Below are 27,197 nucleotides of genomic sequence, written 5' to 3' on the forward strand. Positions count from 1 at the left end.
AAATAAAAAACAAAATCACATATAATTTTGAACAAATTGAATCACAAGTTAACACATCAAATACTGATGATAAAAGGAATTGACCACAATGCACTTACGCGTGAACTCGTGCTGACCCGCAATGCCATTGACCAATAAGAAAGATGATATCCGGTCATGCATTGGACATAAAAGAAATTTCTCTGCACGTGAAAACAAGTTATCTAATTTCAACAATTTATCGTTGAACTAAGTAGGACACTCTGACCCTTTGACCAGACTAGAGACATTATACATTTACAGTAATAATAGCTCACTCTTTTATTTAAGTCGGTTAGTAGTAACCAATTAAACAGAATTATCTTCTCTGCTGTCTTAAATTATTTTATTCCGCTTAATTTTCAATTAGCAAATAAAACTGGTTCTCGTCGATTCGCACGACGAAGCCAATGTTTGTGACAGAACACACATTCTAGATTATGTATTTTTGTTTCCGTCAGTTTGAAAGTATTTGATCATTTCCACTCCTTTGTATTTCATAATATGTGTCATGAACAAAGACATATGTTCGATTGAATTATGATTTCCTCGTAACAAATGATAGAAATTTTGGAGATCCCGTATTTGATCCTTTATCGTTAAAATGAAAATGCCAATGACAGAGTTTGATTATAAAAAATGTTTTACTGTGTTAAAAAAAACTTCGACTTAAACAATGAAAACTTACACGTTGGACATAAAATATTTTGTCGATGAAGAAAATTAAATTATGTCACTTCTGAAATAAGTTTGTCGATAACGTAACTTATTCTGACGGAAAAAGAAACGCGAAGTCGATCACTACTCTGTTACGGGTTATATTACACATCGTTCATTGGTGTCATAATTGCGAATATGCACGATAATTAGACATGCAACTAACTACCCCCCAAAGTGATGGCAAATAGAATAATTTATTAATTGAAATGATAAAATGAAAAGTTTGGTTTAGCTTTTAACACTTATGTAATTGAATTTAAGCTTAAATAATTGTATAATTCGTACAAAAATGAAATGTGTTATTTTTGGGGGAAATTAAGCAGCAATAAAAGTAAGTTATTAATCGAAGAGCAGAAAGTTGATGTGAATATTTGATAGAGTTATCCTTCGTTTGCTACAATATAAAATAACACAGGGTGTCAACAGTGTTAGTGATTTGATTTATAATAATTTATTATGCATCATTTGTAGATTTTTAAATATTGTTTATATACGTTAGTGGAAAATCTTCCAGATTATTTATAACTGGTCACATTCTTTTGAAAATTGCTTGTGATCTTCTGTCAAGAAATTGCCAGAATAGTTAACACTGGACACTTTAAATTTGCAAAACACTCATTTGCAAATCCGCCGCCGCCTCAAATAAGAGCTACAATGTCATGAATATAACCAAAATGTGCGGAATTACATGGGATTCAATAATTTCATTGGTTTTCTACTGTTACTATTATATTTATTTTTCTATTTGATTTATAAAAACATGGGATTTTCAATATCCCATGGGACAGGGCAAAATCCCATGGGATTTACCATTATCCCATGGGATTTTGGTTAAATCCCATGGGATTTTTTTTGGTCCCATGGGATAATTGTAGTCCCATGGGATATTTGTTGTCCCATGGGACAAAAAAAATCCCATGGGATTATTATTATCCCATGGGATTTTTAATATCCCATGGGACAAAATAAAATTCTATGGGATTCAAATTATAAATATATAGATATAAATATACAGTAATGTGTATGTTACAATGTATTCTATTTGGTAGTAAATTGTTATAAGATGAATCTTTTTAATTGAATATCTTTTTTCTTTGGAAATGTTAATTCAACATATTGTTCTATAACTGTTCAAAACTAAACTTTTAAACAACAAAGTAGATAATGTAAGTATCAATATATGTTTATTTATGAATTATAGAATACTTTCTTGAAACACTATTATTTACCATTTGAAATCAATGAAAAACTCTAATATAAGGCTGAACATACTAGTACTGTAAATTCAGAAATTATTGCGTGCATTTATTATTGGATTTTTGTCATTTAAGACTAATATGAGATTTTAATTTTTTACGATTTTGAGATCACTTTAATTCATATAAAATATTTCTAAATGGGAGTTTAAATTATTGCGTTTACATCTGTGTTGCAATTTTTGCAAATATAAACCCTCACAACAATTCTTGAATTTACAGTAGCTATTTAAGTAAATCTATTTTTTTCACAATATCTCTCCACACAAAACATTAATAGTTTCTTATCATCCAGCATTGTGTGATCTTATAGTCCACTTTTTGGTCATTCAGCGCACAGAACATTGACATTATTGTGGTTTCAATATCTTTGGTATTTAAAAGAACTTCAAATCATTGACTGAGTGATGAAAATAATAGCTGATCCAACTTTTGTCTTTGAATTTATTCTGGTCTTGTTTCTATGTTTTCTCCATTTATTCTAGATGATGAATTTCAATCCTTCTGAAAAGGAACCAATAAAATCTGAAGTATTATATAAAAAATTTTGCATACATGTAGCAATAATATGATTTTTAATAAAAATAGCTATGCGGTATGGATTTTACTGATTGTTAAAGGTTGTCCAATGTCATCAGTTGCTAACCTCTTACATCCTTTGGTCTCTGATGGAGAGTTGTCAAATTAGCAATATACCACATCTTCCTATTCTAATACTGCCGGTAATATAATAATCAATTAATTTATTCTTCTTTATAACGTTTGGGTATTTTCCCAAGTTATTTATATCATATATAAAGATCAATGTTAAAACTTTAGGCAATTATAATAACATATTCCATTATTCACTAGAATTTCAATATATTATACAAAATGCAGACAACAGAAACAATATATCTTTAAGCTTTTGAAGTTCTGACAGAGTTCAATTTGTGTTTTATTTCAATGTAAAAATACCTTAAAATCTTCGGACATATTGGAAATTATCATGATTATAACATTGATACAAAAAAATATATTGTTTCATACTTATTTTTTGTGTTGTTGGCTTGCTGTCTCATTTTACAGTTATACATACATCAATAATCTTCTTCTTTATTAAAAGTAAATATGGGATATTTTTATTTTTATAATCTGAAAACATTATATTTCTATCGAATAACTTATTACCAAGTTCACAAACACCAACGTGTTTGTCAGATACTAATTTTAAGACATGTATAAATGTTTCAGACCATATAAGTATTTGGACCGTACGTTTATGGTCCGAAACATATAAGTATACTCTTACAGTCCGACCATATGCATACAATCAGACCATTTGAGTATACCCAGTACTTGTACTGTCTAATACCAGAGCTCAACCAAACATGTATTTTTATTTCTACTGCAATTAAACTTTTTGTATTAATCTATTAAAGATTTCAGTTATGTTGATCTGTAATGTATATTTGTTTCTAATAAACTTGACCAACTTCTTAAAATTGGGCAGACTGTACGCGTAGTCTAAATACTCATATGTTCTGGAACATAAACATAATTAACAAGCATTCGACAGGATGTCATGCTAAAATCCCTTAATATTAGTACTAAATTTTGAGTATATATATGTAAATCCACAGGCTACTTACTGAAATTAAAGAGGATACAATTTAGAGGAAGGACTGGACAGATGAATGCACAAACACTATTAAAACAGAGCATAAAACTTACCAAAAACAAGATGTTTTACATTTATCCTTCAGAAGCAGGAAAATTGAAAGTTTTTTTTCTTTCTCTGCTGTCCATGGTATAAACTTTAAATTCATTCATGCAAAATATGAAAATCTACAAAAGTAGGACCTTGAACCTCAGCTTATCCACATTTTGACTTTTGAGCTGCATATTTTTTTTTCTTTTCATCTTGCTGACAATCTACATGATCTAAACATAAAAAAATGATAAAAACATAATTCTAGATTAACTTTGTGTTTTTATTTTTGTTGATACAAACAATTTTTCCCAGCTTAAAAGGAAAACATCATCACAAAAAAGGAGGTCATACTAACCTCCTAAATATTTAAACAAACCAAAATAATTACTTGATTAAGATCTTGTCATAAATTAATAGCATTGATACTCTTATTTTTGAATACCATATATATATATATGTCTTTTGCATACTTATATTCCTTTGTACAACAGTATGCATATTAAGATTGATTCCGAGGACTTAAATGTTAAATTAGCATGATTAATTTTACAGTTTCTCAGCTCCATGTGTACAATATGAGAGTATCTTGCAATACTGTATATTCTGATATTCAGAACATATTGTGAGGTTTTTATTAATGCAAATGAGAGGTGTATATCATTCTCATTTCTGAGACATATTTATGAGCTGAAGACCAGTGCCAAAATTTCCTCACTGCATTGAAGACCCATAGGTGACCTTCGGTCGTTGTCTGCTCTTTGGTTGTCACTTGTGTTGTTGTCTCTTTGACAAATTCCCAGTTTCTACTTCCCATTTTATAACATGTATGCAGATTTTTCGTAAATTACAATAACCAATTACGCAATTCTGTCCATTATTTATTTGTTATTGAAAATAAGCAAAAATAAATGCACACAAAATTTAACATTGTTAATAAAGGCTTTTTTTAAAATTCAAAACAGTTGCCTACACCGTTAATTTCCTTGTTTGATTTATTTCATATTTTTAAAGCCTTAATAGCTAGCTAGATGGTATGCCTGGATGGATCCAGCCATTTCATAAAGGGGGTTCCCTGGTCCCAACCCAAGATTTAGGAGGGGTGGTTCCAACTATATGTTCCCATTCAAATGCATTGAGTGTCCAAAAAAAAGGAGGGGTTCCAAGTTGAACTACCAACCCCTAGAATCCTGTTGGTTAAGTAAGAGTTTCGTTTTTCAGAACAGCAGGATTAAATCTATTATTTTCTTTAATATATTAAATCAGTCTAGTTTCGGGATGAATAAGATACTGGTAGTTTTGAATTTGGGACGTTGATTTTTCAATAATATACTTCGTGATAGAAGAATGTCATGCTCTGAAAAACTCTTATAATACATGCACACTGATGGGTTGCACTGACATTCCTCTTTTAACATTTTTATGCTATAAAACATACACACAGTAGCTAAGCGTACCATAAACGGAGGAAATTGTCCCCTAAGATAGAAACAAAATAACTTTAATCGTATCATTTGTGCCCGTGTATGGGTTCAGTGAAGACATGTTGTAAAATGGATTGAAATGTTCCATCGGCGAAGATTATTCTTTTGCATGTGGGGAACTAAATAATAAATTAATACTTGTGAGAAATGTCGTAGTTTATTGACATGTTTTACATTGTCATTTCCAATGGCCAGTTTTGGGGCCCTTTATAGCTGACTATACGGTATGGGCTTTGTACATTATTGAAGGCCGTACGGTGACCTATAGTTGTTAATTTCTGTGTCATTTTGGTCTCTTGTGGAGAGTTGTCTCATTTACAATCATACCACATCTTCTTTTTTTCTTAAATATACATGTACTGTTTTCGATTTTAAATGGATGAACATTTATTTTTTAATTTCATACTGTAAGAATAGAGCTGCATAACATTGTTGAACTATATCCGCTAAAGGATATGCACTATGTCTTCGTGTTTAAAATGAAATACAAAACAAAACATATATGATAAACTGATAAACAAAATATCAAGAAATTAAACATGACTAAATGCATGTACAGGAAGAAACTCGCCTTTTTATCAATACATTTAATGAATATTTAAAAAAAACTGATTGTTTTTATTTACATGTACATATTTACAATATACAAAGTCCAGTCAATCTAGCATAAATTTGACCCTAACCCGAAAGTAATTGCAACAAAAGATTTTTAAGTTTTAATCTTTAGCATTAGACTTTAAATATACACAGAAAAAAGTCCCATAAAATATAACTTGAGGAAGACTAAAAAAATCACGATAATGAATGAATGAATGAATGAATCTTTATTTCCTCCACGTATATGAAGATTTTGCATACAAAAAGAAATTAATTATTATTTACACAATAAACAAAATATCATACATTTCGAGATAAATACCCAATGGAAAAAAAAACAACAAAAATAACCAACACATTTAGATAAACACACAATACACATAATGACATATTCTTGTATACATAATCCTATGGAGATTTGCATTGAAAAGGGAGGTAATTCTTGCAAAAAAGGCAGAAATATCAATAAAAATTGATACAAAATTATAACTTTACCGCTTCTATTCATCATTCAGAATGTATTGATTCTTGATTTTTTTTAGCGGTCTTTAGAGTATAACAAACAACTCTAAGGGTGTTTTCATATATTTCATCAAGCTATTATAATTTAGAATTCGTAATTAATTAGTTGACCATTTATTGAAATTTTCCACATGTTAAGGTAAAGAATCTCAAATGCAATAAAAATAATTAAGCATTTATTCTTCTTTTAGTGGTTTAAAGTTCTTTAAACATGTTCTTGGATTAATTTGCACTTCTCATAAGTGCAAATTGGAACCACACTTTTTTTTGTCGTAGAATCATCATATTTGGCAATAATGTACCTCTGGGGATAAATAACACAATACACAAAAAAAAATTGGTGTGGCTCGCCCGGTTCGACAACTGGAGTGAAAATAGTGACAAAATCCTGTAGGATATTTTTTTCTCCCATAGGATTTTTAAAAATCCTACAGGATTTTGAGAAATCCTATAGGATAAAGTCATAATCCCATAGGATATTTTTTATATCCTACAGGATATTTAAATCCTAAGGGATTATAAATCCCTTAGGAGAATAAAAATATCCTATAGGATATAGTTTCGCCCTTAGGATTAAAAAAATCCCTTAGGAAAAATAAAAGTATTTCCTATAGGATATTTTTTATCCTACAGGATATTAGTCTAATAAAATAATCCCATGGGATTAAAAATATCCGATAGGATTAATAAATATCCTAAGGGATTTCATAACAGAAAAAATATCCTGTTGGATAAAAAAGAATCCTAAGGGTAATAAATAAATCCTAAGGGTAATAAATAAATCCTAAGGGAGATTAAAAATCCTAAGGGAGATTAAAAATCCTATGGGAGATCAAAGCAACTCATAAGAGAGAAAAAAATCCTATGGGAGAAAGAAATATCCTATAGGAGAAATAAATATCCTATAGGAGAAACAAATATCCTATGGGAGAATGAAATATCTTAGAGAAAAATCTATTTGTGAACTCAACCAAAGAACAGAGAATAGTTTTATATGTTTTTGTAGTAGGTAAGGATATTATTTTATTGGAGCAGACCAAATATTCCCAGATATTATTGTTTAAGAATTGTTAATTTTTCTACCAATGACACAAATTACCGATAAGTGTACTTCAAACATGGAGCTTGCATTGAGTTACTGCTACTGGTCCGTTTGTTATTTTATGTTTATTATTGCCATTTGCGTAGTTTCTTCTGTTACCTATTTCTACATTTGACTCTGGCTTTTTTTAAATCGAGTTTTCTCTTGTTTAATGCATTGTGGTTGTTTATTCCTCATTTGCTAAAGGAATAGGGGCCGGTTGAGATATCGAAAGTCATGAGTATACATCCATCGCCTGTCTCAAAGCAGAAACCTTTTATCCTTTGGTAATCTCATGTGCTATTTTTCAATTTAAGTTCAAAAGTGCATTTTAGTGTTTAGTGTAGCAACCATTTCTCTGAACTATTATTCATTATTGTTTGGTGACCAAAAGAGGCCCGCCTCTATGTGCGGAATTTTCTTTCTGCATAGAGGACTCATCATTTTGAACTCATCAGGGTTCCTGTACTCAACCGACTTGTTGGGTACTGAGACATGACTGTGACACCATCTGAACAAAAACTGTGAATAAAATCAGAAGCAATTTTAAAACAACACATGGTGTTGGGGCTAAGAATACCACCAGCTTTTCATTGAAAGTAATGACAAGACAGAAACATGCGTTCAACGGGTATATCCAATACACTACAATTACTTAAACAACTTTGAAAATCGTACATAAGTGTTTTTTATTTTTTTATTTAGTATAGCTTGCTTTCCGTGAAGATATTTTTATTGTGGAGATGCCTGGATAGATTTGCCAGTAACCATACTTCTTCTATTGTGTCCTCAATATGCATGTAGTATTTGCAACTGAACATTTACATTAACTTTCACCAATAAATTCTTCAACAAAATTTGATAATAACTGAAATTTTATGGAACTAAACACTAGATGTAACTAAAGACAGTATTGTCCACCTAGGTCTATGTGCATCTCTGACAACAGACACATCAACACGTTAGGCTAGAATATCACGGTACGTCTAAACACTGCTAAGGACTCCTTAGTGCACTAAGGACTATACAATGCCACTAAGGACTAGAAGGAGTGCTGTTGTGAGTATTATTTTTACATATTATGTTAGAGATTGATATTTCATGCATAAATTTCAAATTTTATAGAAAAATAATCATAAATAAACGAGATATTCAACATTATTTAGGCACGTGCCCGTTTTTCTTTGATATGCCGAAAATCAATGAACCGTTTGACACGTGCCAAATGACAAAACAATTCATTAAACAATCATAATCTTTTTATTTTAGGTAATGAACAATTGTATCTAAAAAAATGTATGCTTGATATTTATAATTAAATGTGTTGTTCTTATGAAAAATGATTACAGAACAAATAATTTTGTTTTTGTTTTACTTCTTTCCCGACAAAGTTATTTGCCACAGGTGCACGACTTTGATGTGCACCTGCTAAATGACTAATAAGTACACTTTGATTACATTTTTGTGACTTTCGTCCTACTTATAAAAACATGTGCGACTTTTCCCTCAGCATACATGTAAATCATGGGATTCGTAGAAATACTACAAAGGACCTCCTTAGTGCACTAAGAACAAAATTGTACTAATGACCTGATGGAAAGATACTATCACAACGGATATGGCATCTAGAAAAAGACTTTGTAAAAAATCATAAAATCAAATTTTATAATTATGTCATTTTTAATTAGAAAGTTATCTAATATTTTCTCGACACGTGCTTCAATCGGTTGATTGCCACCTTTAGTGTAATCAGTAGAAATTCATGTTCGCTCAACCCTGTCCCGTTTATAATCCGCTTGTATATACCGATTTTAACATGTATATGGTATTTCAAATTGTTCTCTTGGTTTTTTTCGTTTGTTTGTTTCTGCCGTGTTTATTCTGTCTGGTAAATTTTTTACTTCTAAGGTAATAGCGTCTTCTCAAATATTTTCAGTTTTTGGAAATGTTTATCCTTTTTTTTTTATTTTAAAAATACAAATAATTGTAAACACTTCACGGAAAGGTGAGGTTTAATACTTGGTTGCTTAACGTCCAGTGGCCTATACTTCACTTTTTTTTCTGATGTCAGAAACCATGCCTCACCGCAAGGTTTTTAAAAGGATAGAACACAGGCAAATGCAAAAAGATTCTAATGACTATCTTTGCTGCCTAGGTTTCTATATAATGATTTATGTTTTATGGGATACTAAACTCCTGTTCTACAAAAACAAATATATTCAGTTTAAGTGAGGTTTTAGTCTGATCTAAGTTCTGATGTGATTTACTGAGAATGTTTCACTTATTTATAAGAGGCAGTACCAAACATGTTTATCTTTAACATGTGGTCAGGTTAAATACATATAGGGTTAAACACTTTCCTCGACATGTTTAGGAGAGGAACATATTTAGGGTACGAACTTGTTTACAAATGCATTACAAGTATAGATATGTGTAATTTGATGTTCAGGCCCCGGCTAAACACATTTTTATACTGTAAATATGACTTATTTATTTCTTACAGCTACTTCAATTTCAACGTTTGTGGATAGGTGTTTCATTGACAGCCATACCACATCTCCTTTTGCTTATTTTTGTTGTATATATTTTTTTTCATTTTCCTTGTCTTTTAAAAAATATTCCATTATAAATTTTATTTGATGCTGAAAATAAGAATACGAAAAGTTATTTGTTAAATGCTATAACTAAGCGAAGTAAAACAACCATTAATAATTGTGTATAAGAGCATCATATATATTTATAAAAAAAATCAAATACAAGCAGACATACCATTTGTGACACCAATTTCATTTATTTCCAAATCTTAAAATCTTATATTTCCACAGTTGTCCAGTTCTTTAGCGTCTCTTAATAATGACAGAACGGGCTTTAGAGTCATATGATTAAGTTAACTAAATTATTTAGTTCTCCCATGCACATTGTGAATTATATTTCTTACATCACTGCTTATTACATTATACAATAAAATGGTATTCATCTTCAATGGTTGAATAAAGATGAATTGTTAAAAAAAAAGCATTGACATCAGTTTTAAAGTTATCGTTCATAGAAGACAGTTATGATTTATATTCTCTTTTAAAAACGTAATATAGTATTTACCCCTTGGAGTTTTTCTATATTACTTCTGTAATCGAATTTGAAGAACCCCACGGACGCCACATACTCTCACATGTCTCTCAAGGTATAATGATAGTCTGTAAACTCTAGTGTTGTAAATAAGGAAATGAAATCGCAAAAGCTTTGTTTCTCACTTTGTATCTCAAAATTGGCTTCTTTAAATAAAGAAGCTTACATAGCAATTTCCATAGAAACAAAATAAAACAAAGGCAAAGTAAACACAAAAATTTTGAATTGTGGTTCCATTTTGCAGGCTTTCCCTGAATCGTTTATTCCTTCTATAGTTCCTGAGTGGAATAAACCTGATACAAAACATTGCAGTGTCAACTCTATATCTAAATTTGAGAAAGAATTGAAAACAAAAACCAATATCTTTTGGTAGGAAATTAAATATTAATTTTTAACGCAATTGCGATGCTCCGCTTTATTCTAAAACTATGAAATTTTTCCAGCTTATATTACAAATGACCTGTTTTGCGAATGTGTGTCAGATATTGTGGATCGATACGTCTAAATAACAACACAGGACTTCCTGTACGAATAGGGACATAAAAAGTATACCCAAGGCAAGTTATAGATATAGGAAGATGTGGTGTGAGTGTGAGATATAGGAAGATGTGGTATAGATATGCATTCGGCACTTTATTTATTTCAAAAAATATTCGTGTATTGAAAAATTTGTGTAAATTAATTAGAAATATCAATATAGACGTATGTTCTCCAGGTTGATCCCAAATCTCTCATTCTTGTTGCTCGTTTTGTGCAAACTTGTCATGCGCAAAATCTGTATGTTATTATATGTAAAAATATCGTTCCTTGTACCATTAAACTTGGTTTTATAAGAAATAAAGAATCTTGATTGAAAATTTAATTTTTGATCTTATACTTTTTGTTTTGATAAAATCAATTCAATATTTGAGAAGCTATTTACAAAAAACGTTAAATACAGTTTTCGTTTTGTTTCAACTTTATAATGAAACTCGTCCTCAATTTCACCTAATTTTACATAAAGTATATATAATAAATAAAATGTTCTCTTTAACTATTTTGCCATCTACCAATTTTAATAGACATTTTTTTAATTGTGTTCAAAGTTCTAAATCTACAAAAGAATAACTATTTTTGTAACATTGAATACCAAAGAAAGCTTCGCAAGTTAAACTGTTTTTTGGCATAGTTGTTTTTATTCCCCCTTTTCTGAAACTCCTGGGAGAATAGAACATCACAAAACAGCTTACACATGCACATTTGTTTAAAAAAATATTTTTCGCCATTAAAACTCATTCTTGTCCCGTATGACATTTATTTTCCTGAACGAGTGAAAATCTGAAATAATTATTTTATTAAGCTTATATCTTTATTGCGGTAGCCTATTATTGAAAAAGGGTATAATTTTAAATTTCACGAAGTAAGATTCATACCACCAGAGACATTCAATATACTAGTAAACAAAAGAAACGACACAAGGCAATACATTAATCATATAAAATAAAATTAGATACAAAAGCTTTGCTCATTGTGGGAAGCCGTAAGGTGAACTACATGTATAGTTGTTAATTTCTATGTCATTCGTCTCTTTGGCAATCATACCACATCTTCTTTTTTTTTATATAAATTTGCGTTCATCAGCTTCATGTGGACCTTGGTGGAAAGCAATAGTTTGAAGTTGTCTCATTCACAATCGAACCACATCTACTTTTTATTCTGTCCAAAACCGGGAATGATAGCTGCAATAGGCAGCGATTAAAAAACAACAGCATAAAGCATCGTAGTGGCCATCTTAGTCTGTTAACTAATTTTCACGTTGGTAGGAATAGGGGGGGGGGGGCTTTACTTTTTCAGCAAGGTTAAGTCGAAAGTCGAGCTGATGAAGTCAAGAGTGGACAATATTTCTGTGCTCAAGTCTACCCTTTGGGTTCGAAAAAAGGGATTAATAGTAAATATTGATGAGACAACAACCCAACAACACAGACAATCAAGATATTGAAAGTTTTTTTTACAGTCTTTTGGGTTTTTTTTATTATAGAGAGATCCCTATACACCTTATCAAGCCAAACAAAAACGTTCCATGTATAAATAAAGTAAGGAGCTAATTTCATATTACCTGCCATTTAAAATATCACAAAAGGCACATACATATTTTGTGAAAAGTTTAACCTTACCATTTTTATAATATCAATTCGTGGAAATCAAACCAAGTACATGAAATAAAAATCAGTACAAGGAAAATACTTCTCTATTTATTAACGATTTAGTAGATATATAATGAACGTTGAATATGCCTTATATCCAGACCTGTCCAGAGACAAATTCAAGTTCCAAATGTTATACTGAATATGAACCCTGTTCTAGACTGATAGTGTCGAGAAAGATTTTTAACGTGCTAGTTCACAAGGTAACACTCCGCATTTGGACATCATTTAGCCACTCGAGCATACCAGTCTTTTTTTACAGATATATCATGTCATGGAGGAGAGGTGTAATTAAATTATTAATTCCACTTGCTTAGCGGAGGAACAGCAATTTTAAATGTTGACGTATTTGGATTGACCAGGCCGGGATTTGAACCCACGATTTCCCGCACTAAGTGCAAAAACATAACCAAGAGAAATCTGAAATATAGTATCATACCAAAAAAACTAAAGTGCTATAAATAATCCAATCTAAAAGAACTCTCCCTTTTATTTAAGCCATCAAAATGCATTTAACCAGTTGATATTATTAAAAACTGTACTTGAAAAACGATGGTCGATTTAAGCATAGATTTCATGCACGGAAGACTTCTGCAAATTTGGTACTCTTGCACAATTAATTGAGGCAGCTCTGTTTTTTATTCAATATATCCTCATTTTGCATTACCATTCCAAGTTCCATGTCCATTCTCTCAGTCGACCTTTTATATTTGCTATGAAAAGCCTACCTATTGTGTTCTCGTTATGAACATACATGTAATATTTGCCACAGGACGTAAAACAAACAACATTTATTAAACAGACTCATTAATAATTAATATCATGAAAACCATATACGAAGGCAAGATTTGCACAATCCTATAAAGTAATATTTCCATGTATCCGTTTCGATAATTATTGAAACTATAACGACCCTTTTCAGGGTTGCGTTCAATATCGTAGCAGCTACGTAGTGCGACGTAAATTTATGACTATTGAACGAGAAGCTAGCTTAGCTGCTATTAATATCTATGTAGCAGCTAGGCTAGCCACCCGTTCAAAAGTCATAAATCTACATAGCCCTATATAGCCGATAAGATATTGAACACAACCCAAGGTCGTGTTCAATATCGTAGCGGTTACGTAGATGGGTCGAGTTCAATATCGTAGCAGCTACGAAGTGCTACGTAGATTTTGACTATTGAATGTGTAGCTATAGACTAGTTGTTACATAAATATTGATAGCAGCTACGTAGCCGCTACGTAGCTGCTACGATATTGAACCCAACCCTGGGTCGCGTTCAATATCGTAGCAGCTACGTAGTGCTACGTAGATATTGACTATTGAACGTGTAGCTATAGACTAGTTATTACTTAGATTTTGATAGCAGCTACATAGTCGCTACGTAGCTGCTACGATATTGAACTGATCCCTGGTATCAACATCTATGTAGCAGCTAGGCTAAATACAAAGGTTGAGTTCAATATCGTAGTAGCTACGTAGTGATCAATATCTATGTAGCAACAATTGTTAACGTTTGTAAGATACCAACAAAACTGACGAATCCATCTTAGATGACAAAACGTATCAAAATTTAATCCTATGGGAGAAAAAATAATCCTATAGGACAAAGTTAATCCTAAGGGAAAACAAAATATCTTACAGGACAAAATTTATCCTAAGGGAGAGAAAAAAATCCTGTAGGAGAAAAAAATATCCCATGGGAGAAAAAACATCCCACAGGACAAAATAAATCCCTTAGGAGAAAAAAATATCCTAAGGGACATTAGTTTCTGTCAAAAAGTCTTTCATGATAATCCTATAGGATAAAAAAAAATCCTATCGGATTTAACACTTTTTTTGAAAATCCTACAGGATTTTAAATCCCATAGGATATTAATTTAATCCCATAGGAGATAAATTTTCCTATAGGATAAATAAATCCGATAGGATTTATATATCCCATAGGATATTTAAAATATCCTACGGGATTATGACTTTATCCTATAGGATTTCTCAAAATCCTGTAGGATTTTTAAAAATCCTATGGGAGAAAAAAATATCCTACAGGATTTTGTCACTGTTTTCGCTCCAGTTGCCGAACCGGGCGAGCCATATCAAATTTACTTTTGTATTGTGTTATTTATCCCCAGAGGTACATTATTGCCAAATTTGATGATTCTACGACAAAAAAAAGTGTGGTTTCAATTTGCACTTATGAGAAGTGCAAATTAATCCAAGAACATGTTTTTAGATAAGTAAGTTGCTGAAAAAATATAATATACAGATATAAACAATACCACATTTTCACATTATATTTTCAAAATGGTTACAAAGCTTCAAATTTGCAATTTCTTAAATGAAAAATGCATTAAAAAAAATAAAACTACCCATAACACTTCAGTTTTGAACATTTCATAAGCAGAAGATAATATAATTTAAACAAATGCAAACTTATAACCCCATCAAAGTATCATACTTTACAAAAATTTCAAAAAAACAACCAAAAGCTGACCAAAAAGACTCATTTTTGCATGAGTTATCTCCCGTTCCAATGTTAATTTCCATAGGAAATTAGAAATGCTGATTTTGAGTTTTCCTCAAGTTAGATTTTATGGGATTTTTTTTAGTGTATGTAAAGGGCATAATGCTATAGATTAGAACGAAAACATTTTCTGTTGCAATTAGTTTGAGGTAATCATAGTTTGACTGGACTAAATTTACGTTCGTTTTTCGACCGAGATTTTTATAATATGCGATTATTTTACGATGCTGTGTCTATACTGGTTCCCAAATACTTGTCTATTTAAAAATTAAGGTGAAACCTCATTAAAGGAACCAAGATACGCCAAAACCGAGGCGCTTCCACTTATATACATCCGAGTCTTTAGTCTTTAGTCTTTAGAAGTGTCAACTTGACACTATAATCTCTCTGTAATTTGAATCACACTGGTAAATTTACGTCACTTTTGTATAAAACTCATTGGTACATTTGTATTTATGATGTGGCACTGCAGAAAAAAATATATAACTAAATAAATAATTAAATAATATTAATAAAAAAAAAAAATTAAAATTAAATAAATAATTAACCCTTATAAAACCTTAACTATCTATTTTGTGAACCTTCCAGTATCTTTAATAAAGACCCCTAACAAATGTTGAATATCTTCTATGTGATGTTTGTAATTATCATTTTCTGTTGTTGCTTTAAGCCTCGGTCACACCTTACCGGATAGCTCGAACAGACGCCTAACGGATAACTTTTTTTCAATCCGTTGAAGTCCGTTAGACGTCCGTTCTTATCCGTTAGGCGTCCGTCCATATCCGTTGCATGTCCGTTAAGCGTCCGTTTTATCCGTTGACGTCCGTTCTGTCCGGTGGAAAATTTTGAGCATGTTCAAAACTTTGAACGGACGTCCAACGGATAAAATGTCCGTTGAACGTCCGTTAGGCGTCCGTTAGGCGTCCGTTTTGTACGGTACTCGTCCGTTTTGTATCCGTTACGTGTCCGTTATGCATCCGTTGGAGATCCGGTAGACCAATTCACCAACGGACGTCTACAGGACGCCTAACGGACGCCTAACGGATAAAACGGATGTGAAACGGACATCAACGGAAGGATAACGGATAAAACGGATGCCTACCAGATGTAAAACGCAAAAATGCCAATTGAAATTTCGCGTCAGAAATGCCAATATTTGTTATGTTAGATTTTCTTGAGTGTCATGAATTTTTATTATTCGTGATGGATCTTGGAGTAAGAGCACGTCTTCGCTACCAAGCAGCTCTTATTCATGGCAGACTCAGCTTAAATGTAGCAAATATAAACCTTATAGCTGTCGAAAAGAGAAGAAGGAGAAGACAAAGGAGATGGTGGACACGACCATGGCTTAGTCCTGAAAGACGACGCAGTTTTGGTCTATATGACCAACTCATGACCAAACTTAGGCGGGAGGATCGGCAATCCTTTTTACACTTCCTTCGTATGCCCACAGAGATGTTCGACGAGATATTGCAGCGGGTTGGACCTCGCATAGCCAAGCAGAATACCTTTTACAAAAATCCGCTGGAACCATGACTCAAGTTAGCAATTATACACTTAGACACCTTGCGTCTGGAACAAAATATCGTAGCATGCAGTACGGATGGAGAGTTCCGCATAACACCATATCCGTTTTCATACCATAATATGAACAAATTCAGAAAATCAACTTAAACTCTATAAGACTGAATTACCACACTGCTTCTACCTTGATTTTTTTAATCAGAGGAGCTCTATATTTGCACACATATCATGCTAAACAAGACGCAATACAAAATAAAATCAGCTAAACCAGTTAACTAAAGTGACACTCGAGTGTAAAAACGTTAAAAAAAAAATTGGATAAATTGTTCAATTTGTTTGGTACGTATGATCTTGATACCTGTCCTACTGACCACACTTTCCCAGAAGTAAATATTATAACATATATACAAGATACCATGACCATCTGACGCGCCTTTAATTTTCAAATGGTTTATTGCTTTTACTTTTCAGAAGGTTTGTTGCCTTTAATTTTTAGATGGTTTATTGCCTTTAATTTTCAGATTATTATGTTCATCCGTTTTATCCGTTACGCTTCCGTTAGGTGTCCGTTTTATCCGGTACTCGTCCGTTGGATGTACGTTCGACGTCCGTTCTGTCCGATAGGTATCCGTTTCACGTGCGTTCAATGTCCGTTGTGTGTCCGTTAGGCATTCGTTACATGTCCGCTAGTACACCAACGGACACCCAACGGATAAAAAGTTTGTCAACGGATAACTTTTTTTTATCCGTTAGGCGTCCGTCCGAGCTATCCGGTAAGGTGTGACCGAGGCTTAACAATACTTCAGATTCAAGTGTTAGTTTTGCTGTTATGTAGTAGAGTGCTGAGCGGAGTTTTTCTCTAGCCTCCTCATAATTTTTACAATTCAGTAGGTAATGGTCAACTGTTTCTACTTATCCACAGCTGCATTTGTCGATGAGTGCTGGGCATATTGTTGATTTGTAAAAGTTTAAATTGTAATATCCTGTTCTTAAACTAGTAGTTATTCTATATATTTCAGTTGACGGCTTGTCTTTTGGAAGTGTATTTTTTACATTTTGTTGAAAGGCATAATATCTTCTTCCTTTATCACTGGTGTCCCATCGGTTTTGCCATTTTACCATAACACTGACTTTTGCTCCTTTTTGTTTATCTTGTTTTGTAAATATTGGAATGCTTTGTATTTTTTCTGCCTCCTGTGCTGCCTTTTTAGCTAGTTGGTCTGCTAGTTCATTACCTTGTATGTCAGCGTGTCCAGGGGTCTATTCAATGGAAACAATGATTCCTTCAGATTTTAGTGCCAATATACCAATTTTAATATTATGAATAGTTTTGCCATAATTATCTGATTTCCAATTTAAAGTTAAAATTCCAATTGCTGATTGGCTGTCTGAGAAAATTTGGATGGATTCAGTGTTTTTTCTGTTGTTTGGAATTATAAGAAAATGTATTACTAGCTTGAAAGCTACTAATTCCCCTAATAAAATAGATCCTCTATTGGAAACTGGCTGGGTTAACTCCACATGTTCTGTACTGTTTGATATTAAAATAGCTGCCCCCAGCACCACATGGACCTGGATTTCCTTTTAAGCTTTGGATGAATAAGATAACAGTGTTTTGTCTAAGTTTTGTTATACATGTATCTTTGTTTGCAGTTGAATTTTCACCAAATCTAATCTTTATATGTCAACACGATAAAAGATCATTCGACCTGGTTGATTATCTCAAAAACAAAGACATATATTGACAGTATGATTATATATAGGTATCTCTGTTTGAACTGCACATACAGGAAAGCCCATCATACGTTATATGACGTAAAACATGTCCATATTTCATGGCATTTTATGTTCTCCAGATGTGCACGTTTAGTCAAAAAGTATTACAAACTATTGCATAGTTTTTTTTTTATTTTCAGTTTCATGCATTAGTATGTTTCTTTGTATTATGATAAAGTCAGAAGAACCATAGGGACTAAGTAAATGCAATATCATTATTATTACTTATTGTCCAACATGAAGTCATAACATGTTATTCAGATAATGCAGATTATATTCCATATACGAGAAATGTCTACTATTAAAAAAAAGAAACAATCATATTAAACAATTTTGTGAACATTCCATCTCTTGAACTCAAATTTTTTTGTAATATGCTGAACTGGTTTTGACTTTCGCATTTTAACACACATATAAGAGAGATGCATTCGTTTGGATATACAAGATGCATAAATACGAAGACACGTTTGATTGGAACGGAACGTTATATCCAATCCGACGTCAAGCTGTTTCTCCGATTTGTCTGAAATCTTTACGACTTCACGTTAAAACAAGCAACAATCAATCAGTAGGACACACAAATACAATCACGAGGTTTTGAATATAAGTTAAAAAAAATCTGAAAAATTGAAATCCCCCATAGATGATTTGTCTGAAATCTTTACGACTTCACGTTAAAACAAGCAACAATCAATCAGTAGGACACACAAATACAATCACGAGGTTTTGAATATAAGTTAAAAAAAATCTGAAAAATTGAAATCCCCCATAGATGATTTGTCTGAAATCTTTACGACTTCACGTTAAAACAAGCAACAATCAATCAGTAGGACACACAAATACAATCACGAGGTTTTGAATATAAGTTAAAAAAAATCTGAAAAATTGAAATCCCCCATAGATGAAATAAATACTAGTTATGTTTCTCATAAACTACCTCTTTTTGACAAATCTTAGGTCCTCTTGAATTGATTTTATATTTTCATACAGCTGTTTTGCATTTGTCGTTTAGACTCCGGTCAACACTTGATGGACATTTTGTCATGTTAAATTCGAACCAGACATATAAGTGTATTAGATACGATAAAGTAACCTTGACGACATCAAGTTGGACAGTAACGGGCACAGGGTCACACAGTCGGAGAAGCGATCAGAGGGTAACGTTGAACTTGACGTACATAAGCACGCGTGCTTGTCCCGTGGGGAAAATTTTATTTGATTTCCTAATAAATATTGTATTTTACTCTTTTTTTGTGTTTAAATGTTGTGCATCTGTTTTAGGATATTAACACAGTTTGATTCACGTTTTATAAAAGATATCGAAAGATACCAAAAGGATATTCAAACTTATAAGGGAACGACCATTTAATTTGAAAAAAGGGCCTCAATTTGATGACAAAAATAATCTGGTGAAACAGACGACAAAAAGGTATTCTGTTCAAGCAGATGACAAAAAGATATTCTGGCCATGCAGATGACAAAAAGATATTCTGGCCATGCAGATGACAAAAAGATATTCTGGCCATGCAGATGACAAAAAGATATTCTGGCCATGCAGATGACAAAAAGATATTCTGGCCATGCAGATGACAAAAAGATATTCTGGCCATGCAGATGACAAAAAGATATTCTGTTCAAGCAGATGACAAAAAGATATTATGGCCATGCAGATGACAAAAAGATATTCTGGCCATGCAGATGACAAAAAGATATTCTGTTCAATAAAATTGAGAATGGAAATGGGGATGACAAAAAGATATTCTGGCCATGCAGATGACAAAAAGATATTCTGGCCATGCAGATGACAAAAAGATATTCTGGCCATGCAGATGACAAAAAGATATTCTGGCCATGCAGATGACAAAAAGATATTCTGGCCAAGCAGATGACAAAAAGATATTCTGGCCAAGCAGATGACAAAAAAATATTCTGAATCCAGATTTTTCCTATTTCTTATAATGTAATTATTGAAACATAATCAGACTCAAACAAAAAATTTTCCCCCTCTTTTAAGTAAATGTTTGCTGATAGGTCAAACACAGTTATTATGCGATATACATGTAGTCGTTGCTCAAAATTATACGATATAGGTCGATGTTATACTTTAAAGGTCGGTGTTATACGGTACAGGTCGTTCTTATACGGTATATGTCGTTGTTATACTATAAAAGTCGTTGTTTTGTGGTTTATGTCGTTGTTATACGGTTAAGGTCGTTGTTATATACGATACAAGTCGTTGTTATACGGTATAGGTCGTTGTTATACTTTAAAGGTCGGTGTTATACGATAAAGGTCTATCTTATACGGTATAGGTCGTTGTTATACGGTATGGGTCCTTTTTATACGGTATAGGTCGATGTTAAACGGTACAGGTCGTTGTTATACGTTATATGTCGTTGTTATACTATAAAGGTCGTTGTTATACGGTATAGGTCGCTGTTATATGGTTTATGTCCTTGTTATACGGTATAGGTCGTTGTTATACAATACAGGTCGTTGTTATACGATATAGGTCGTTGTTATACTTTAAAAGTCAGTGTTATACGATAAAGGTCGATCTTATACGATATAGGTCGTTTTTATACGGTAAAGGTCCTTGTTATGCGGTAAAGGTCGATGTTAAACGGTATAGGTCGATGTTCAGTAAACGGTACAGGTCGTTGTTATACGGTATGGGTCCTTTTTATGCGGTATAGGTCGATGTTAAACGGTAAAGGTCGTTGTTATACGGTATAGGTCCTTGTTATACGGTATGGGTCGTTGTTAAACGGTATAGGTCGTGGTTATACGGTAAAGGTCGTTTTTATACGGTATGGGTTGTTGTTATACGGTATGGGTTGTTGTTATACGGTATAGGTCGTGGTTATACGGTAAAAGTCGTTGTTATACGGTATGGGTCCTTGTTATACCATAAAGGTCGATGTTAAACGGTACAGGTCGTGGTTATACGGTATGGGTCCTTGTTATACGGTATAGGTCGTTGTTATACGGTATAGGTCGTAGTTATACGGTATAGGTCGTTTTTATACGGTATGGGTCTTTGTTATACGGTATAGGTCGTTGTTAAACGCTACAGGTCGTGGTAATACGGTATATGTCGTTGTTATACGGTATGGGTCCTTGTTATACGGTATAGGTCGTGGTTATACGGTATATGTCGTTGTTATACGGTATAGGTCGTTGTTATATGGGTTATGTCGTTGTTATACGGTATAGGTCGTTGTTATACGGTATGGGTCCTTGTTATACGGTATGGGTCCTTGTTATACGGTATAGGTCGTTGTTATACGGTATAGGTCGTGGTTATACGGTATAGGTCGTTGTTTAAACGGTATGGGTCTTTGTTATACGGTATAGGTCGATGTTAAACGGTACAGGTCGTTGTTATACGGTATGGGACCTTGTTATACGGTATGGGTCGTTGTTGTACGGTAAAGGTCGTGGTTATACGGTATAGGTCGTTTTTAAACCGTATGGGTCTTTGTTAAACGGTACAGGTCGTTGTTATACGGTATAGGTCGTTGTTATACGGTATAGGTCGTTGTTATACGGTATGGGTCCTTGTTATACGGTATAGGTCGATGTTAAACGGTATAGGTCGTGGTTATACGGTATAACTATACCATAATGAAGCGGAAACCAGTCTACAAAGTACATTGTTAGCATTGTTTCTTCACTCCGGGGCTGTACAGTTTATGTCAGAGCCTGTTCTAAAGGCGCCTGTTCTTGAACACTTTCATGTGTCCAGAATAGTTTCTCTGACGCCTTAAGAACAATTTCTGACATAAACTGTTCTACCCTAGAGCAGTTTTGGAGATTTCTAACCAAACATAGTTTATTATAGTAAGAGTAAAGAAGATTTGACTTAATATTTTCCGTTGTAAACTTTCTGTTCTTATGGTATCATTCCATTACCACCTTCATATACAATGTATATGCTATCTCTTCCGGTTGATGCAATAGTCATGATGCGTGTGTTCACCCTGATGGTTTACTTGGTCGTAAGGTTACTGCTTAAAAGGAACATATTTATCCCTTTAGAAGTTTCACCGACAACGTCATTATTTTGCGTCAATCGGTACGGAATATGTGTTTCCCAAACGGCCATATAAAAACTTCATTTTGCGAATTAATATTTCGATATACATGTAAAAACTCTTTGTCTGTTTTATAATTTTACTGATTGTAACTGATCACAGGACTGTCAATCATCATGTTGAATATGACGGGTACTTTTTGAAGAGCAAGAAACAGCTTATTCTTAAAACGAGCATGAGTACTATTTGATGGTGAGGTTAAAAAAAATATCGTTATTTTTCGCTGTCTTGATGTTGTTTTCCATCTATCATGACTTAAATTTTTCGATTATTAACCTTTTAATATCAATGTAAAGATTGTGATTAACTTATGTTTTTATCTCGAATTCTATTAACCTATATACGATATGTACTAAATAGACTTTGCATAATATTTACAATTGAGTACTTAGTCTAGATTATCACATGTTAACACAATACATGTATGCATATGTATATAAACATGAATGTATCTTGATGATAAACACACCTTTGTATACTACCATAGATCATTCTCTTCCTAGTTGTTTTACAATGATTGTCGACCCTTGTCTCTGACAACAATTACTTCATCTACTTTTAGTATCATGTACGAAGAACCAACGAGAGATCGACATTCCTCATTCCGAAAGGCAATCAACAACAGTACTTTGAACGATCAAAACGTGAATAAATCTTCCCTTAACGTGAAAACCACTTTTCCATTCAGTATGTACAACCATCCGGACGGTTATTGGGTAGATGATTTACCAAACCCTCATCAAAATATTCCGACAGTTATCAAACCAGAAGACTTGATTCCAAAGTCTCACATAAAACGCAACCATAGCACCGATTCTACAAGCTCTGATGTAAGTTTGTTGTCATCTAGTTCTACAGCGACATCACCTTCTGCATTGCGAAGTTTGTTAGTTGTCGTTGTAACATTGGCAATACTCTTTTTGGCATCATTAGTGTACATACTGCTGAAACTGAATTCCATTGAACACGGATTAATGAAAGAAAGGAACGAAATGGATAATTTTCTAACTGGTTTTTGTGTCCCGTGTGACGATGTTAGATTAGGACCTTTTGAAGAGGACAACGAAAAATTACTGTATCTTGATAAGAAGACTGTCAATAGAGTTGAAATTTGTTGTGCAAAAACACCAAATCAAACTATTATTTTGACAAATCTTGTAAGTATTTCATATTACATAAACCTGTACTTAATCATACAGAAAATAAAAAGAAACTTATTATCTGGATTCAAACAAATTTACTTTTTAAGAGATATATGATGAATAAAAGAACATGAAGTAATCAGGTTCTTTACTATTGTTCAATTTCATAAACAATTAAATCCATTAACATAGTTATCTTTCTTAATATTCATTTGCTATTTATCACTGGACGTTAAGCAGTAGTTCATCAACAAATCTGAAAATAATTCCAAAGTAATGTAGATGAGGAGAGATTCAAGCTTACCATTCATTTTTTTCGTTGATATTGCACTTCTTTGAGGGTAGTGTCGGGATCTCTAAATGCTTATTAAAGCCAACAGATGTGTGAACATCTATTCTGAACGACTTAGCATCACAAATGAACAAAAATATAAATTAACATCTTGCAATTGGGCCATATTTCAAACTTTTACTTTGTTTTAGATTGTAGAAAGAAATCATAAAAAGCAGAAAACAGAAGGTAAGTCTTTTTTTCTCACATTATTGATATGGTTATTGAATATCAAAACATATGCTCCGATAAACAAATTAAGCTGAGGATATCCAAAATCCGTCGCCAGATTGACTAAATTCCTCACCATAATTGGAACTAACAATATGTACCTCGTCACTCATTGTATTCACAGAAATCACATTACAACTGTCCAGATGAGAAATATGTACTAATAAATGTCCCAAACATGATCATTGAAAAAAGAAAAGTATCAAAGAGCTAAGAAAGTTCATTATCATGGCCTTTGATAAATGGTTATTTTTAAGTTATTTTTTCCAATTGCGATTAGAATTGAATTGTGCATATTAATCTAAAATTATTGATCGAAAAGATTTTGATACGCATATATATTAAACTATATACAAATAAACATTTACTCTTGTTTTAGTAACCTCTTATTGTAATTGACAGATTTACTGGACATGGAAAAACGAACTCAACAGAGGAATACATCCTATCATCCATCTATTAAGGAAGCACCTGTTGCAGCTCATTTGCTTGTTGGCTCTCAACAAGTTCCTAAGCAAGGTAATTTCACACAAAACTTTTAAATACTAAAAGTTCCAGTCACACTTTAACAGATTTTAATATTCTTTTACATAAAAATAGTTTCGACCTTTTGGACAGGAAAACAAAATTACTCAACAGTGAATCATTTGGTTGACATATCTAAAATTAACATAATCCCAGACAGTAATGTTTAGGAATCTGCTAGGAATATGGATGAATAACTATGCGGTTTTTGTCGTTTAAATAGTTTCACATTTGCAGTGTATGTAAAGTGCGGATCCTAAAATATCATTTTTACTGTATATGCCATAAATGTCTAATGTATAAAAGTAAAAATCAACTAGCTGGATTCGCACTTTATATACACTGATTTGGTCATGCTGAAAATTTTGGTATCGAACTAAACAAAATTAATTTTGCTAAAAGCTTTAATAAATGTCGTACGGCGACATATAGTTGGGTGCAATCCACATAATTTGAACCGTTCTAGTATATATAGCTGTTTGTATCATTCGCAACCCTACAACGTCTTCTTTTTTTTTTTACAATGAATGTTTGTTTATATATTTTGTAATGAATTCTTAAGGTACCGAATCAATGTTCGCTTCTTAAATTTAAAATTAGTTTATGTTTTAAAGTATTATAACACCATGGAATTGCTTTTTAGGTGAAGCGCCATTTCCCATTACGAACCTGCTATCAACGGATCCCATTGCGCATGTCCAAGGTCTAAGAGTAACAAAAGACATGATTAGTGTAAACGCTTCCGGACTGTACTTCGTCTACAGTCAGATCTACTTCAGCAATATCAACAGTCAAAATTACAAACAGAATGCTTCACAAGCTTTATACCATTATGTCTACAGATACAACGTTATTTATCCAAATGGCGGGAGTGAATTGTTGTTAAAGAGCGTGCGCACTCTTTGTTGGGCCAAGGATAAACTATATACTGACTACACTAGTTATACTGCTGCTGCATTCCAACTACAAGCTGGTGATAAACTGTATGTCATGGTATCTGATATTGCGACCCTGTCTAGAGAAACAAAGGCTAGTTTCTTTGGAATTTTTAAGATTTCTTGAGACACAGTGACGACTTAAACGTCATATTCTTTTTTTTATGCAAGGTATCATCAAAAAGTGCTCACATATAGCTAGGTGCTTTGATATTGCACACTTGTTTGTCTCTCGATGAAGGTCATACGGTTGCCTAAAATTGTTGGTAATCAAATTATCCATTATAAGGATAACAGAGAAACAAATTCGGTCGGTGCAACATACTAGTTCGACCACAAACACACGCCTCCTCCACATAGATATATGTACACAGCAACAACACATTGCACAGTCCATTTTGTTTCGTCACTTAAAAATAAAATTTGCTGTTATATATTTAGCGTCCACTTTTTTTTAATATGTGAACATAAAATAAATGTAGCTAGTGTGAGATCAATAAAAGCAGCAAACAAAAAAGAATATAAAAAAATGCAGCCGACAGTAAATTGCAGATATACACAAATATGCCACTAAAGAGAAACACAATGCAAAAATGTACATGCAAGTATCTACGCGTATAAAGAAGGCGATGCGACACAACAAAAGTGAAATATCACATAAATAGAATCAGACGGCCATTGTTTTGCCGTCAGAGCGTATTATGAAAGACTATGAAGAAAAAAGAAAAAAAAAATATCAAAGAAAAGTTACTAATTAGTAACCCCTAAATATTATGCAAAATTACAAAGAGAATGAAATGTGCAAATGTCAAGTTAACATCTACAGTCAAAAGTAAAAGGCTGAAACTTTGAAACACAAAACAACAAAATTTAAAGACAGAAACATAAAGATAAAAAAGTTTCAAAGTTTTATTGCTCCATTGAAGGCTGCATGCGTTCAAAGGATTTACTGGAGTTATGCCTCGATCAGTAACGCTTTACACTAAACATTAGAAGTCAGGGATGTAAAACTGCATTATATAGATAAAAAGATGTGGTATGAGTGCCAATGAGACAACTCTCCATCCAAGTCACAATAAGTTAAAAGTTAATCATGTTGTAGAACGATAATCGACAAGTGACGGAACGATAGAGAGCAATAAGAAACCTGATAAAAAAAAACCCAGGAAATAACCATCACTATGATATAGAATCTATCTTCATATTTTTATGTACAAAGATTACGCATTTATTAGTGAGTTATGTCATACTTATACAAACATTATTCTGATATATTTGAATGAATAAGTATCAAAACTGGATTTTGTATCCAAGAAGTGTAATAATAAATATTGAATATTAATCAAATTGTTAATAAAATGTGAAAGAATCTTTTCATTCTGTGCCCCAAATTAAGGAATACAGAACTTGTTTTCCTATATGCTTATGTAATGC

At 32.6% G+C, this 27,197-nt stretch overlaps 1 protein-coding gene across 1 annotated transcript; it reads left to right on the forward strand.

Annotated features, from left to right (window-relative positions):
* The first annotated feature begins 23,092 nt into the window (after positions 1-23,092).
* Positions 23,093-26,197, forward strand: LOC139499913 (CD40 ligand-like). Its single transcript, XM_071288549.1, has 4 exons — positions 23,093-23,756; positions 24,225-24,261; positions 24,706-24,822; positions 25,472-26,197. The coding sequence occupies exons 1-4, from the start codon at positions 23,166-23,168 to the stop codon at positions 25,888-25,890; spliced, it is 1,164 nt and encodes a 387-aa protein (XP_071144650.1). The 5' UTR covers positions 23,093-23,165; the 3' UTR covers positions 25,891-26,197.
* The last annotated feature ends 1,000 nt before the right edge of the window (positions 26,198-27,197 follow it).

Source organism: Mytilus edulis, chromosome 13 (genome assembly GCF_963676685.1).
Source record: "Mytilus edulis chromosome 13, xbMytEdul2.2, whole genome shotgun sequence".
In the NCBI taxonomy this organism is placed as follows: domain Eukaryota; kingdom Metazoa; phylum Mollusca; class Bivalvia; order Mytilida; family Mytilidae; genus Mytilus; species Mytilus edulis.

Coding starts and splice junctions, on each gene's coding strand:
- LOC139499913 (XM_071288549.1), top strand. CDS start 23,166: ATGTACGAAGAACCAACGAGAGATCGACATTCCTCATTCCGAAAGGCA. Junction 23,757..24,224: donor CTATTATTTTGACAAATCTT/GTAAGTATTTCA, acceptor ACTTTGTTTTAG/ATTGTAGAAAGAAATCATAA. Junction 24,823..25,471: donor TCAACAAGTTCCTAAGCAAG/GTAATTTCACAC, acceptor ATTGCTTTTTAG/GTGAAGCGCCATTTCCCATT.